Source organism: Polyodon spathula, chromosome 16, assembly GCF_017654505.1.
Source record: "Polyodon spathula isolate WHYD16114869_AA chromosome 16, ASM1765450v1, whole genome shotgun sequence".
Lineage (NCBI taxonomy): Eukaryota > Metazoa > Chordata > Actinopteri > Acipenseriformes > Polyodontidae > Polyodon > Polyodon spathula.
The window spans coordinates 24040370-24057604 of record NC_054549.1 but is presented as its reverse complement, the minus strand read 5'-3'; the positions used below and the strand labels follow the sequence as shown (position 1 = coordinate 24057604).

General features: G+C 41.9%; 2 protein-coding genes across 2 annotated transcripts; one reads left to right on the top strand and one right to left on the bottom strand.

Annotated features, from left to right (window-relative positions):
- Positions 1-1052: 1052 nt before the first annotated feature.
- On the bottom strand, positions 1053-3934 carry LOC121328265 (40S ribosomal protein S23). The gene is made up of 4 exons (XM_041272849.1): positions 3832-3934; positions 2675-2834; positions 1767-1887; positions 1053-1244 (listed from the first exon to the last, which is right to left on the bottom strand). The coding sequence occupies exons 1-4, from the start codon at positions 3833-3835 to the stop codon at positions 1098-1100; spliced, it is 432 nt and encodes a 143-aa protein (XP_041128783.1). The 5' UTR covers positions 3836-3934; the 3' UTR covers positions 1053-1097.
- A 6703-nt stretch (positions 3935-10637) lies between these two features.
- Positions 10638-16359, top strand: LOC121328990 (V-type proton ATPase subunit S1-like protein). The gene is made up of 5 exons (XM_041274151.1): positions 10638-10688; positions 12594-12853; positions 13575-13625; positions 15304-15547; positions 16056-16359. Exons 1-5 carry the CDS (start codon positions 10638-10640, stop codon positions 16296-16298), a joined length of 849 nt encoding a protein of 282 aa, XP_041130085.1. The 3' UTR covers positions 16299-16359.
- Positions 16360-17235: the final 876 nt, after the last annotated feature.

The window sequence follows — 17235 nt, the reverse complement described above, 5'->3', positions numbered from 1 at the left end:
TTATGTATTTTAAATACATAAATATATATATTTTTTTTTTTTTTATATATATATACATACTTGTCCCTTTAGTTGTAGTCTCGCCCCTGTTAGTGACTCGCCACGCACCCCCGTTGAATTTAAAATCAAGGGAAGTAATGTTAAAACTTTACAATGCATTAGACCTCATCTAGAATATTGTGTCCAGTTCTGGTCACCTTGCTACAAAAAGGATATTACTGCTCTAAAAAGAGTGCAAAGCACGACCAGAATTATTCCTGGTATAAAAGTCATAAAGAATCGAATTTATTCAGTCTTGAACAAATTAGACTACACCGCAACTTGATTCAAGCATTCAAAATGCTAAAAGGTAATGACAATGTCGACCCAAGGGACTTTTTCTACATGAAAAAAGAAAGAAAGACCAGGGGTCACAAATGGCGATTAGATAGAGGCAATAATGTTGTTTAAGCTTACACCCTGGGATCCTTCAAGAAGCTGCTTGATGCAATTCTGGGATCAATAACTACTAACAACCAAACGAGCAAGATGGGCCAAATGGCCTCTTCTCAAATGGCCTCTTCTATATATATTTGTAAATATATATATATATATATATATATATATATATATATATATATATATATATATATAACTACTAGTGTTTACATTATATACTTCTTTAAACGTCTTGCTTTTCATCATACGTTTCCTTGTTTTGTTTTTATAAATCTGACAATATTTGTCCTGTGAAGTGCTTTGAGATACACCTGTATGAAGGGAGCTATATAAATATACTTTGATTTGAAAAATCAAAGCATCAATTAATAATTGCATCTCTAATGTAGTTTGTGTAGATCCCTCCCCCAACTCTCTTCACTTGTGAACTGAGCTGCACTAGAACCCATGCTTTCGGAAGTGACATGCATGAATGACATTCAGAAAAATGGCTATTTACAGAAAAGTCTTCACAATCTTCCATTACCACCCATGCTCAAGACACCTGACAAATACGGTATGGTACGAACTGCATACACAAGGTAAATACTTAACAAAAAACAAACAAGTATTCATTGAACTGAAAAACATTTATTAATAACCCAGTCCATTGAGCTAGTTTAAGATCTTGGTCTCTCCTTCTTGCCTTTGTACAGAGCCAAGAGAGACACGTTGGCGACCTTCACAACCTTGAAGCGGACTCCGGGAATATCACCGACGGCATGGCCCTTACGACCAAAACCAGCAACCAGAACTTCATCGTTTTCCTAGACACAGAGGAGAAAAATATCACAAAGTGAACTTCCAAAAGATTGCAGGACAAGCAGCTAAATAATTCACATAAAAAACTGCAGGGCCATAACATGCTGGTTTTACAGGATAAGGGTTGAGAAAGGGCCTTAAGTTTAATAACTGCAGAATAATTTAAAAAACAAATCACAGTTTTAAAAAAAATATAATATCTGCCAACAGTTTGAAATGAGTACTCATCCTTGCAGTACCTCTCCCACTATAGCACTAAATCTGCAACTGAAGAGGACTTCAAACCAATTAAACCTCTGAGCTCTTCCACAAGTTAAAATACAAGATGTAATACTATCACAAGATTCTGTCCTATTAAATTATAACTCCCCAGTAGAGGCGAATGGTGTGCTAACAAGGGACAAGCCTTGATAGACAGAACAGCCTTTTCTCATTGCCAAACTTTTCACATGTACTTTATCATGAATGCAATCACATGCCCCACAGTCCTAAGGCTAGTTAATGTTCAACACAAACACGACACGGACCTCAATGAAGTTCAGGCAGCCATCATTGGGCACGAAAGCTGTTATCTTCTTGCCATTTTTGATGAGCTGGACTCTGACACACTTCCTGATGGCAGAGTTGGGCTGCTTAGCCTCAACACCCCTGGGCAGGAGGAAATAAAAAATATAATTAAAAATTATACAAAAATATATATATATTAATATAATATATATATATATATATCTATTATATATATATATATATATATATATATATATACTACCCCTTAACTACAGGAGTTACACCTGTAGATAATCAACAAATTAAACACTACACAACTAACTTACTGAAGCAAGCTATTTAATTAATAACACTCAAGAACCTTCGAAGAAACAAAGATACCGATCATAAATATTTGGCTACGTAACTCCAGAATTTATTCAATATTATCAAGTACTCTCTTGTAATTCTGATTTTACTGCATTCACATCCAGTGCTCTGCTGGTCAATTTACAAATTCCTTACATCATTCTGTAAGCACATATTGCCATTACAATAGGGAAGACAATGTCATTTAAAAGGAACAGTGATTTTAGTATCATCTAACTGTGCCTCTATTTGCAGTATTCCTGTGTAAAAAATGGCATGCAAAGTTATACCCTACTCTTAAAGCTGTAGTATACTTACAAATGGAATATGTTTACACCATCTGTGAAATGTTGAATACAAAAAGTATATAATATATATTACATGTATATATTAAAACTGCAATGAAAAATATCATCTTTGAGCTACTAGTCTGTACAGGTCAATCATCACCCTGGATGTAGACTTAGCGAGTCGCTTCCGCTAAAAAAAAAAAAAAAAAGCTGGACAACCGGCAGAATGAATGCAAGACTGGGGCAGTGTGGGTTTATAATGGCAAGATAACGCTGATTTCTGTACTTACACTTTTTCCAGGACAATCCCCTTAGCGTGGGAAGCCCCTCCAAAGGGGTTAGCCTTCAGAGCAGTACCCAGGTGAGCCTTCTTGTACTGCTTGTCATGCCACTTCTGCTCCCGGCGGTGGTTACGCAGCTTTCTGGCTGTACGAAGACCTCTGCACTTGCCTGGAGGGTCACAAATACAATACTGAATTAGAACCATAAAATGAGGATATCGCAAGAAACCAGGTGTAACATCTAAAGGGCACAGCTATGAATATAACGGAGGGCAAGTGCATGGATTTACAATTGATAAGACAGCTTGCCTATGAACAGAGCTGAACGCACTCCAGCTGTGGATGCTTTTAAGAGGAACGCGTAGGTGCAACACAGCTTACACAGAAGAACATTCTGAAATAAAATCTACTTATGCCAGTTACAATTTACAAAACTGAAGGCAGTGTTTGGTTTGCCTGGGTTCCGTTACGCCACAGAAAAGCTTGGCCTGCCAGAACATTTCTAAGACCTATTAAATGTAGACTAAAACTTGAATCAAAACTGCAGTAAGCAAAATCATTCTAATTACATTTCATTTCATCTGATAGGCGTGTGTTGAATGTGCTTAATGTCAGTTTAATTACGGGAGTTAACCAGCTAACAGACACAACTCAAAACCCAATTGAATTTAAAAACAGGTTATTTAGTATCCCTATCGATTGTACACAAACGGTATATCCACCCCGTTCAACGCAGCAGCCATTTCTAAACAGAATTAAACAGCGGCCTACTGCAGCGTCCAAGACGTTTGACAGGAAAGAACGAGACAAACAGAAGATCTATACGCAAACCAATCTTGTATTTCATTTTGTACAGCGAGTGCGTATGTTTCGAATACAGCAAACAAATTCCTTTTTATTTATTTTTTTTCCTGACAAGCATTAACCAGGTTTATCTGGCGCCGCCCTCCCCTACCACACACTGTAGATGCGGTGAACACAGCGTGGCCGCTCTCCACGTTATTAACACTCACTAAATATACATCACAAATAACAGCTTCAAACTCCAAATATCCCTACACGGGACATTGATACCGCGTTCACGTGCGTTTATACGTGGTTTTAATTAACTAACGAGGATTTAAGCGATGTATAAAATCTGCTTTGATAATGATTCTTTCACGCACCCATCGCTGGCGTCTCAGAGCTACAGGAGGAAAGAACGATCCCGGCGAGCACCGCGGCACTGGCTGCTCACAGGACCCAGGGATGTGCAGGAAGCAACCGCGCCTTTGTTTATATAAAACAAATAATCTTTAAAGCTAATTGGCTTTGCTAATGGTTTGTCGTTAAAACAGTAAATAATCTTCGTATGTCTTTCAAAATATTAAAAAAAATGTAACTATGTAATCGCTTATATAAAGTCAGGTCCAAATTGGTGTCTATGATATGCCTGATTAAAAATGATCAGCGTTGTGCAGGGCAGCGCACCCTACACTCGTGACACGTGGTGCTCACCGAGTGTCTGTGGAAGTTCGCTGATAGTCTGGAAGAACGGTGTAAAAATAATAATTCTTCATTATGAATATAGAGGAGTTAGCAGTAGCAGAGTTGATGTCATTAGCAACAAATCCTGCCTACAGAAATGTGACCTATCACTGTAGGCATGTATTTACCCAACAATATGTAATAAACATTTTACACTGTTTATTTACATGAAAATATAAAAAATATATGAATGTGACATGCCCAATATATGTAGGGTACACATATTTACCCATACACAGTATGTGTGTGAAGCACATTACTTCGGCAAATTAAGTACTGCTGTGACAATCAGTACGACAAAGACATACTTATCATTCAGCTAAAGAGCAAGCTCTGTAGCGGAGAGACGAGTGCATGTCTTATGCTGATGTCAGTGTTAATAATTCAGCAGCCGCTAGGAGAAGATCTATTCCATTACACAAGGAAGCAGCGGTAACTTCTACTCTGTAGCTTTGTCTTTGAAATACCTCCATATCTACAGTGTCCATTTTAGGACATCCTCAGACCTCACCCCTCCTCTACTCAATCGTCAGACATCAGACCTCACCCCTCCTCGATTCAATCGTCAGACATCAGACCTCACCCCTCCTCGATTCAATCGTCAGACAGCTTCAAGTCATATTATACCCTCCCCTTTTTTACGGTTATACTGGAATAGCTGGAGCTAACTTACTCTTCTAGCAGACGTAATGGCTAATAAAAACACCACTTTGAGGGAAACGGCACAGCTCTGCTGAGGCCATAGGCTCAAATGGGGGACCCGTAAGGACCCCCGGCACCAGCTCCAGATCCCACTTAGGGACCATGTTTTTTGTTGGAGGACTGAGCCTCCGGGCCCCTTTAAGAAAATGCACAGCCAGGAAGTGTGTCCCAGCAGACACAAAATCATTTTTATCATGGCACATCGATATTGCTGCCAAGTAGACCTTCAGAGTAGATACAGATTTTCCCGCATCAAACAGGTGTTGTAAGAAGTTAAGAATTGTCTCAATATGGCAGGTTACAGGATTGTGACCCCCAGCAATGCACCAGTTTTCAAAAACCTTCCATTTATACGAATACTGGGCTCTAGTGTTCGGCCCCCTAGCAGACTGTAGTGTCTCTACCACTGCATCTGGCAAACCTCGTCTGGATAGATGGCTCCATTCAATGGCCAAACCCAGAGTTGAAGCTGGGCTGGGTTTGGGTGCCTTAATAACCCTTCTGTTTGGCTCAGCAGGTCCTTGCGTAACGGGAGCTGTCATGTTTGACCCAACAACATGTTGGAGAGGAGAGCAAACCAGGGGCACCTCGGCCATCTGGGTGCGACCAGTAAAACCTAGGCTTTCTCTCACTTTAGGCAATGAGTGGACTCGGCTGTGGTGAAGAGGTCGACTTGTGCTGTACGAAACCTCTCCCAAATTTGTTTTACAACCTGAGGGTGCAGTCTCCACTCTGAGCTGTCTGGAGATCCTCTGGACAGGATGTCTGCTGCTCTGTTGTCCACACCGGGGAGGTGAACAGCCCTGATGGAACACGTTTCTGTGCGCCCAAGACAGGAGTCTATGCGCCTCATGTTGAAGGCCAGGTGAGCACAGGCCACTTTGGTGGTTTATGTAGCTGTAATGTTGTCTGTCCGGACCAGGGCATGTTTGTGTGCTAACTTCTGGTGAAAATGAGATAGCGCCAGGGCTACTGCTTGCAGTTCTTGGGCATTTATATGCCTCTGCTGCCAAGGTCCCTTCCACTGACCTCATATTCCCCTCCCATTCCAGACCTTTCCCCAGCCCAGGCTGGAGGCGTCCGTAGTGACAACTTCCCTTCTGTGAGGGGAGCCAAGGGGAGATCCGAGGCACAGATGGCCAGGGTGGAGCCACCACTCCAATGTCTTCCGGCATCGTCTGGACATTCGCACCAGCCAGTATGGATCGCGGACCGGGTGCACCTTGAACGTATTCACCCAAGCTTGAAGAGAAACTGAACCAGGGCCTGCCTGTCTGTCTGTCATCAGATACTGAACCAGGGCATGTCTGTCTGTCTGTCATGAGATACTGAACCAGGGCCTGTCTGGCTGTCATGCGATACTGAACCAGGGCCTGTCTGTCGTGATTGGTATCATGGCCCTACACCTTACTGACAGTGTTTGTGACTCAGCACATTTCATTCAAATATATTGAGGATTAATTTGAAATATTCAGTCAACGGCAAGTAAAACTAGGTCACATGCAGCTGTTTTTGTCTCAAAAGTGTCCAGTCTGCTGATGCTGAGCTTGGAACAACTACACAACATAGCGAGATAGACACAGCTGCTGTTGTTTTTTTTATATCTAGCCATAATGTGGTAGATGAAATGTTGTCTTCAATGTGACTTTCTACATAAACTAAGTGGATTCAGCAACACTTAGTGCCTCATCCCATCCCTTCTGGGGGTACGGCTGTGACAAGGGACCAGCTTGCATCCAGTCCTCTATTGGCTGAATGCCTTGTCCATCAGTGAACAAAGGGCTAGGGTTTAGAGTATATTATCAAAGCTGCTTAAAGGACAGGCTTCATCTGGGGAGTCTGCTATGTCTGTCTCCATGGCGAAACACAAGACATTCACTTTTACTACATTAGCAATGTTACTTGTTCTTGTATGCTTTTCAGTATCCTTGGATCAATTGCCTATGAACCTGGAAGAAAGGTCAGTGGTAAAAGTTACTTCTATCTACCGTTCTGTCTTTATAATGCATGCTACCTGCTGTCTAGTCAGACTATGTTTATTGCAGTGTGTAACCAGCAGTGTTAATTCAGACCGTGTTTGTTACAGTGTGTAACCAGCAGTGTTAATTCAGACCGTGTTTGTTACAGTGTGTAAAATCAACCCAGTTTAAAGAAAACACATGCACAGCACGAGTCTATGTTAGTGTCCTTAAATCGATCTATACAGATTACGCATATAAATTAGCATTAGTAGATTTTAAATATATTAAAGTTAAATATACAAAAAATACATTAAAATATAGAAAGCATATCCCAAATGGTGTATGTATTTTGGCTATCTCTGGATGTAATGGTTAAAGGATTATTTTATTCAGTGTTTCAGGGTAGTTTATTCCTGGAAACTCCAGATCCTTTGTGATTAATGGATTACAGGAGTGTTTGATGATGTGATGAATGGACTGAACGAGAGAGTATAGACTGAACCTCTTCTCTATCTCAACCCCAAGGTAGAGCAGTGCATTGCAGGGTTTCTAAACACATTTCAAACATATTATTAGGATTCCGTGTGGGAGCTCAGCTGAGGATTGCTTGAGGGGGTATCGCCATCTCTGTCCCAAGTGCTTTTTGTCACTACTGGCTCTCATGATTGTAACACACTTCACTGCAGTGATACGCAGATACAGTGCCTATAGTAAGTATTCACCCCCTTTGGACGTTTTCACAGTTTGTTGTGTTACAACCTGAAATCTTGATGCATTTAACTGAGATTTTTTTTCCTTTGATTTACACAACCTACTCAACACTTTGAAGAGAGAAGAGAATTTTTATTGTGAAACAAAAGTTAATGAAAAATAAAAAAAAATTAAAAAATGTTTGAAGAGTTGCCTAGAGCTATTAGATTTAGAATATCTATTATGTGTTGCGTTTGCTTATCCATGTGTGCTATATAATAAAACTAGTTAAAAATCATTATTTCTTAAATTGTCTGTGGTTTTTTTGTTTGAAACAAGGTGCACTTTTACAGAGAGTAAATATTCATAATTTAATCAATTAAAATTAAGCCAGAACTGCAAATTACTATTGGAGTAATGTATTGCTGTAGTTTATAGCCTAATTGGTGAACTATAGTGACTCAGTTCTTTAATAGTAATTTGTGAGGAAACCATGTTGTGATATGACCTTAGACATATACACGACAACTTAAACAATAATTCAATAAATGGCACCAGCCACATTCTCACGAGATCTCTGGCAGATACGAACTGCTACCATCTTGTCTGCCAGACCACATCCAAACCAAACAATAACAAAGAAAACTTTGTATTTTCAAATAAAACAACATTAATTCAAATAAACAATAACACACTTGGGTATTCGGCGTCATATTTATAAATAAATACAATTAAACAACAACACAGCCCTCACCGTCATATTTACACATAAATCACAAATAAGCAATACAAAATGAGACACGGGGACGGAAGGGGAGACCCTGTTCTAAAAATGAATAAACAAATAAACGTACAGGACTCCTCGCCCTGTTACAGGACAACAGAATTTTTTGTCACATCTTTTCAGAGTCTCCCACATGCCTTTTTGCAAATTCCAAGCCAGATTTTACATGGGCTTTTTAAAGAAATGGCTTCCTTCTTGCCACTCTTTCATACAGGCCAGATTTGTGGAGTACCTCAGCTATTGTTGACACATGGACAGTTTCTCCCATGGAACACGGAAGGTCTTTCAGAGTTATCATTGGCCTCTTGGTGGCTTCTCTGACCAATGCCCTACTTACCCGGCTGCTCAGTTTGGGAGTGTGGCCTGCTCTATGCAGATTCTGGGTGGTGCCGTATACCGTCCACTTCTTAATGATCGACTTGACTGTGCGCCAAGGGATATTCAATGCCTTTGAAATCTTTTATACAGCCTGGGTCCTGCCTTTCCATAACTTTATCCCAGAGTTGTTTTGAAAGCTCCTTGGCCTTCATGGTAGTATCTTTGCTTTAAATGCACTACCCAACTGTGGGACCTTCCAGAGACAGATGTATTTAATCTGAAATCATGTGAACCACTTTTATTGCACACAGATGGACTCCATTTAACTTATTGTGTGAATTCTGGAGGCAATTGTTTGCATCTGAGCTTATTTAGGAGTGTCATAGCAAAGGGGGTGAATACTTATCTAATGAAGACTTTTCAGGTTTTTATTTTTAATTGATTTGTTTTTTCATCAACCCCCATTTCATCACACATTGAAAGTGTTGAGTAGGTTATGTGTAAATCAAAGGAAAAAAAAAACCATTTAAATGCATCAAGATTTCAGGTTGTAACACAACAAACTGTGAAAACGTCCAAGGGGGTGAATACTTCCTATAGGCTCTGTACATGGCAGATCTTTTCTTTCTTTGTCTGATGCTGACAAGTGAATTTATGCTTTTGTTTAGTCTAGACTTGACTCCTGCAGTGGTTGATTTGCTGAGCTTCTGTGTCCTGGCTTGTTCTGTTTGCAGCTTGTTCAGAATGCAGCTGTCAGGATTCTCACTGGAACAAAGAAACTGGCTCATATACTCCTGTGCTGGCCTTACTGCACTGGCTTCCAGTGCATTTAGAATTGATTTTAAAACATTGTAAAGCACTAAAAGACTTGGCACTGGATTACCTAAGAGAGATTCTGTCCCATATAAACCTCAGTGCCAGTGCTAACGCTGGCCTTTTGTGCCCCAACAAGGTAGAGTTGAAAAGGAGAGGAGAAAGTGTATTTCGTTGTAATGCCCCAGACTGTGGAACTTATTGCCCTTTTCTATTAGAGAGACAATTCAGTCAATAATTGTAAGTCAAGATTAAAGATTATTTTTATAGTTGAGCCTTTTTAACCAGACTTAAAAACATAACTGTTTGTATCTATTTTATTTGCTTATTTTTGTAATTTTGTGTTTTATTAAATTCCTGTTTTTCTACAATTGTTTTATTTGTTTTTTGTGTTTTTATTTATTGCTAGTATTATTATTATAATTATTGAATGTCGTTTTATCATTTGTACTACTCCTTGATATTGCAGACTTCTTTTTATTTTAACTGACATGTAAAGGGCTTTGAGGTACTGTGGTATGAAGGGCTCTATAGAAATATATACATTAAAAAATCCATTGCAATTGCCGCCCATTATACTCTAGTCAGGGCATTATAGTAGAATTGATTCCCCCCCCTTCTATTCCAGTATTGCTTGATATAGGTGAAACTGTATTCAGTCAATGGTTTCTTCAGGCTCAGTATATTGATCATTTAGCCAAGACATTTGTCTATTTGAGAATATCAGCTTGTATCATACAGCATGCATGTCAGTATATATATATAATATATATATATATATATATATATATATATATATATATATATATATACTATATATTATATATGATAAAATTTTAATATATACTGCATTGCGTTTTTTACTGCTAAAATTTAAGTAGTGGTTAGTCGTCTCATCACCAATCGATAAGTGTACGTCACGTATAGTCTCAGTCGATACGTGTCTACTCCTGATAGTCTCACGCAGATAGGACAGAGCACAGAGTGCAGACACACAGGGGCTGTGTCGAGGTCAGGGTGCCATGGGATTTTGGTAAGCTTGTATTAACAGATGTGATTTTGTGGTACACTGGGTTGCTAAGAAGGGTGCCGACCCACAACTGGGTCTGCAGCTTTCCTGCAGGTCCCCTGGATGTCAGCGGCAGAACAACATCGGTCTGTTTTCCGGACACAGGCGATGGCTCCTCATCCTCAGAAGTTCCTGCCCTTCCCAGACTTCATGGAGGAGGTACGCTGCTCCTGGGATTGTCCAGCTTCAGGTTCTAGCGTGCTAAAACAAGCCGCCATATAAGCTTGGCCTAGAGAGGTTCCCCGCGGTAGACTCCACCATCACGGCCCTCATTAAGGCCCCGCCAGTGGGTGGGTTGGCTAAAGACCCAGCATGACCCAACCCTGAATGTAAGGTAATGGAAACCCATTCATCTCGTAGACCCCACCTCCAACGGAGAGGTGTACTACTCGAGATATTTTCTGGTACCCAAAAAGGATGCCGGCTTTCGCCTTATCTTAGACCTGAGGCTCCTCGACAGGTTCTTAAAAGAAAGGAGGTTCCAAATGCCGTCACACCGTCACATCCTCCAGTCCGTCCGGCCGGGCGACTGGTTCACCATTGTGGCCTTATGGGACGTATACTTTCACGTTCCCATTCGTCCAGAGTACAGAAAGTATCTCCATCTTTTCAAGAAAGCATTTACGACTTTACTGTGCTGCCATTCAGCCCCTCCCTAGCTCTTTGTACGTTTTTCAAAGTATGCAGACGCTATCCTGGGACTTTGGGTTTTAAGCTGGCCAGGCTACTGACCCTAATAAAAGGGACAGGTAGGTGAAACTTACACCCACTTTATGGAGCAAGTGAATTGCTACACACTGATTTGCTTTCTTTAACCTGGAGTAAAACATAGTAAAGTGGAATAAAGCACAGTGAAAGCAAGGTAAAGCACAGATAAGAACTGAAAAGCATAGAGGGGTATAGTAAAGCATATTAAAAAACAGGGTAAACTACAGCAAATGCTTGTTTATTGTGGTAAACTGTTCTAAGGGTAGTAGCAGGTGTTTGCTATACAGCAATTTGTTTTTTCTTACTATGAGACTTAATGAGTCATAATAATAAATTTAAGTGCTTGGCAGCCAGTAACCCTTTCCTTTCTGATTCCCACAGGGGGTAGGAGTGGCCAGTCTGCCACTGGGGTTAGGAGTGGCCAGTCCGTCAGAGCGTCACACAGGGGTCCCTCCCTGCAGGTAAGAACACTAGAACAGCACGGCTTGCCGACACGGCTCAGGAAACTATTTTTACCCTTGAACAGATTGAATTAATCCCAAACAGACTGAATTCATCTTCTGCTCGGTGTGATTATACACATATTACAGAGATTTAGTCAAATCCAAAAGCACTTCAAATACATATAAATCTTAGTGAAAAAAATAATGTGCTTTTATCCTCTGCACATCACCCCTGCATTTTAACAGCTTCAGAATCAATGCACATGAAACTGGGTCCAGGCATTCCTGAGGGTGGGAGAACCCTGCAGGCCATGTTGATTCGCATCACCTGGACCCAGAGAAGCCTTGTTATTTTAGTGGTAATCCATCTGTTGATTCGCTGCACCTACCCAGAGAAGCCCTGTTATTTTAGGGGTAATCCAGCTATTGATTTGCTGCACCTACCCAGAGAAGCCCTGTTATTTGTAGGAGTAATCCAGCTATTGATTCAATGCACCTGGACCCAGAGAAGCCCTGTTACTTTTAGGGGTAATCCTGGGGGGACCACAGATAGGCAGTTGACATCTCTTTAAACATCAGCTGAACAAAAACAGATTCCAATGGCATACCTCCACTGCCGTTAAAGGACACACAGAGACAACTAAACTTTAACAACTGTTTAGTGAATTACTGAAAAACATTCTCTTATATTAGACAGCACTTTAAACAAACTTCTAACTCTCTTGAAAACAGATGAAAACAGGGTTCGTGAACTGTTGGGTTCGAGTTTCTGATGGAAGCATTTCATAATAAAGCAGTGCTTTCAGAACAGGTGTCATTAATTAGTCATCCAACCTGTGCTTCATTGCATAACATAATATAAACTGCATTGTGAATGGCTGTTGTTGGATTCACTGTGCCTCCCTCTCAGCAGGATCCAGGCCACGGAGCAGGCACACTGAAGAGGACCATCAGGAAGCTCCTTCAGGCCTCGAATCCAACCCCATCCACCCCGTCCACCCCATTCTCTCCTCTAAAACTCACTGAGAATGGGAAGACCTGCATCCTCTTCTGGGCAAAGAAGCTGATTGTGAAACTAAAAAACCACACCCACGTGGACCTGACTGACCGGGTATTCAGCCCCAGCGCCAGTGTAGACCTCAAGGGATCAAGTTGCAGTGAGGAGAAAGCAACGTGAGACCACCCCCCCTCCCTGTGAGACCACTCCCACTCCCTGTGAGTCCCCTCCCCCTCCCTGTGAGACCACCGAGGGACACCCCCTGTGAGGTGGACCTCCCAGTGAGACAACCCCCCTCCCTGTGAGACCACTCCCCCTCCCTGTGAGACCACTCCCTGTGAGTCCCCTCCTCCTCCCTCTGAAAGTTAATGTAACCAATAAAAACTGACAGTATGCATTGGCTTACACTCCTGATAATAACAATGACTGATAAGACTTTTTTGCTGGACCCTTGAAATTTTTATTCATTGACTGTTGTACAGTATGTGGCACAGTGAGAACGTTTCATAGTTTGAAACGACTGGTAGAGTGAGACTGACCTACTGTGCAGGTAGTGATTCGGTACCAGGATGCAATAGCAAGGGATCTGTAGTGCTGTTTTGTAAAAATCTATTTTTTTACTTTAAAGCAGAAAAATAGATATCCAGCACAAGACCACTAAGACGAACTAGATTCCAAATCCTGTCTCTGGCAAGAATGTGGGGATTATCTACTGGACTAATCCACTAATATCAATACTGTCCTAATAATAATATTACTAATAATACTACTGCTACTAATAATGCTAATACTACTACTAATAATACTGTCCTAATAATAATAATAATAATAATAATAATAATAATAATAATAATAATAATAATAACAATAATGTCATGTGGTTTGTTTCATTGACAGGCTCTCTCTAAGATTCGGGGATGTGGCGGATCTGAAGGAGCTGGTAATAAGGTGTGTTGGGTGTGTAAGTCTCTTTCTGCCTGTGTCCTGTCTGTGTCCTGCCTGTGCCCTGTCTGTGTCCTGTCTATGTCCTATCTGTGTCCTGTCTGTGTCCTGCTTGTGCCCTCCCGTGTCCTGTCTGTGTCTTGCCTGTGCCCTGTTTGTGCCCTGTCTGTGTCCTGTCTGTGTCCTTCCTGTGTCCTGTCTGTGCCCTGTCTGTGTCCTGCCTGTGCCCTGTCTGTGTCCTGTCTGTGTCCTGCCTGTGCCCTGCCTGTGCCCTGTCTGTGTCCTGCCTTTGCCCTTGGCTCCAGTTTCACAAAGCATTCTGGTACTTATAGTCCTGCAAAAGGTATGTTTAATTCATTAGGTTAAAAAGCCTGATGTGTCCCAGTGAATCTGGAGCTGTAAACTCCCCCTGTTAAACAACACAGCTCCCTGGAGGCGTACACTCCCTCTAACTTCAAACAACACAGCTCCGTGGAGCTGTACACTCCCCCTGACTTCAAACAACACAGCCCCCTGGAGCCGTACACTCCCCCTGTCAAACAACGCAGCTCCCTGGAGCCGTACACTCCCCCTGACTTCAAACAACACACCTCCCTGGAGCCGTACACTCCCTCTGACTTCAAACAACACAGCTCCCTGGAGCCATACACTCCCTCTGACTTCAAGCAACACACCTCCCTGGAGCCATACACTCCCTCTGACTTCAAACAACACATCTCCCTGGAGCTGTACGCTCCCCCTGACTTCAAACAACACAGCTCCCTGGAGCTGTACACTCCCCCTGACTTCAAACAACACAGCTCCCTGGAGCCATACACTCCCCCTGATTTCAAACAACACAGCTCCCTGGAGCCGTACACTCCCCCTGACTTCAAACAACACATCTCCCTGGAGCCGTACACTCCCCCTGATTTCAAACAACACAGCTCCCTGGAGCCGTACACTCCCCCTGTCAAACAACACATCTCCCTGGAGCCGTACACTACCCCTGACTTCAAACAACACATCTCCCTGGAGCTGTACGCTCCCCCTGACTTCAAACAACACAGCTCCCTGGAGCTGTACACTCCCCCTGACTTCAAACAACACAGCTCCCTGGAGCCATACCAATCCACTTTCCAATCAGGACTGGAAATCAAACAGGCACCCACTATTCCTCACTGTCAAGACAAACTTCCTCAGCAGCCTGTGTTCCCAGGCCACTGAACCCTAGAGATGAGGCCCAGCCTGGGAAGTCTCTGTCTGGACTAAATGGATGCCGAGTAGGGGTTGCTAAAGTGCAATGACGATATTTCTCCCTCACCCTTTGTGAGTGCAAACAATTCAGTGCTCCTTGTGGCCCCCTGGCCTGGAATTGTATCACATTGTCCTGTGCATTCTGCCAGCTGTTGCACATGAATTGCTGGTATTACGCCGTAATAATTTATAAGGTCCTTCATGGATTAGGGCAATCCCATCTCCATGAACTTTTAACTACATATATCCCTATTTGTTCTTTGAGATCAGAAAATGCTAAACTTTTAGTTGTTCCAAAGCATTGAAACATTGGATCCTTGTAAACATGCTTTTTTCAATGTTCTTTTGTATAATTGGTTGTAGCTGGAGTGTATTGCACCTATGAGCTCTCTTGTTTTTCATTTTGTACTGTGCTCTGAGATGTGTCTGACTCTGTGTTTCTCTCCAGGTTTCTCCTGTCCAACACTTACTATGAGTCGACTGCTCAGAACTGGTTCAGCCTGGACTCTGTTCACATCCTCTATAACAGGACAAAGGAAGCCAGCTTCAACGCCACACAGATATACGCGCCCGCCATGTCCTCCTACCACTGCCAGCATGTCAGCAGCCTGCACAAGTACGACACGCTGCTGAAGCCCAGCTCCCACGGAGACGGCTCTTTGCTGTGGCACATCACCTTCATCGACTTCCAGGTAGGGTCCCACAGACACTGTGGAGGCTGCAGACCCTTATACAAGTTTACCAAGGGCACTTTGCAGTTTTCCCATGCTTTTACCATAGTTTACCCTGCCATGTTTTCCCATTCTTTTACTGTAGTCCGTTTTTTTAGGTGAACTGTATGCATACAGTAATTGCTTTTGTTTTAAAGAGAAGATTGGTATGGATATGGGATATTACAGTTATCTTGACAAAAGTGTTCTTCTTGTTCAAAATCTCTTTGTATCATTTACTGTTTCATTCATCTCCTCCTGGTGACTTTAAAAAAAAAAAAACTAAATCACCATTGCAGTGAATACCCTAGCATCATAGTGAATGATAGAAATACATAACTAAGTAATACCACATCTCTTACATGCAAAATGATGATCTACAAAGTGAACTGAAAGTACAAGAAGAGTAAGTGGGATATTTCACATTGATCCAAGTTGCTCTCCAGAGGCTGATGCAGAAATCTCTTGCTGTGGTGCTTTCCATTTCCAGATTCAAGCCTTCAATGTGGAGGGGGGCCGGTTCTCCCCAGCCAGTGACTGTGCTTCGTTCTTCACCCCGGCCATTCTCATAGGGCTGGTCATGTCTCTGATCCTGCTGCTGGTGCTGGCCTACGCGCTGCACATGGTGCTGCACCTGAAATCCATCGAGCAGCACGACGAGCACAGGCCCTCCGTCTACCTGGAGGGCGAGGCCGAGAGCGAGCCTGGAGACAAGAGCCACGCTGGCCAGTGAAGAGGACGTTATCAAAACACCAGCTCCATCTCTTTATGATGTTTGCAATCATTCTGAGTGGTGCTATGACAAATGATTTTTTTTTAACATTAAATCTATATTAGATCAAATGGTTGCCATCTTGCTTGCAGGTCTGTGTTGTTTGCTATGTTTTTTTGTTCATGTTTTCATGTGATGTTGTGCCCTTTGCATTGTTCAACCTGCTACTGATCTGAACTTCACTGAGCTGAACTTCACTGAGCTAAACTTCACTGAGCTGACCTTTACTGAGCTGACCTTTACTGAGCTGAACTTCACTGAGCTGAACTTTACTCCAAAGCAGTTGAAAGGTCACCATTGATAATGATTACAAACATCATAAAAGGAAGTGGCAAATAAATGTATTGAAATGTATTGAAATGAATTGAAATGTATTGCAATGTATTGAAAGGATATTTGTAGCTCTGTGTTTGCCATGGGCTCACACACATACAGTGGCTTGCGAAAGTATTGACCCCCCTTGGCATTTTTCCTATTTTGTTGTCTTACAACCTGGAATTAAAATGGATTTTTATTTGGATTTCATGTAATGGACATACACAAAATAGTCCAAATTGGTGAATTGAAATGAAAAAAATAACTTGTTTCAAAAAATTCAAAAAAATAAATAACGGAAAAGTGGTGCGTGCATATGTATTCACCCCCTTTGCTATTAAGCCTCTAAATAAGATCTGGTGCAACCAATTACCTTCAGAAGTCACATAATTAGTTAAATAAAGTCCACCTGTGTGCAATCTAAGTGTCACATGATCTCAGTATATATACACCTGTTCTGAAATGCTCCACAGTCTGCAACACCACTAAGCAAGGGGCACCACCAAGCAAGCGGGACCATGAAGACCAAGGAGCTCTCCAAATAGGTCAGGGACAAAGTTGTGGAGAAGTACAGATCAGGGTT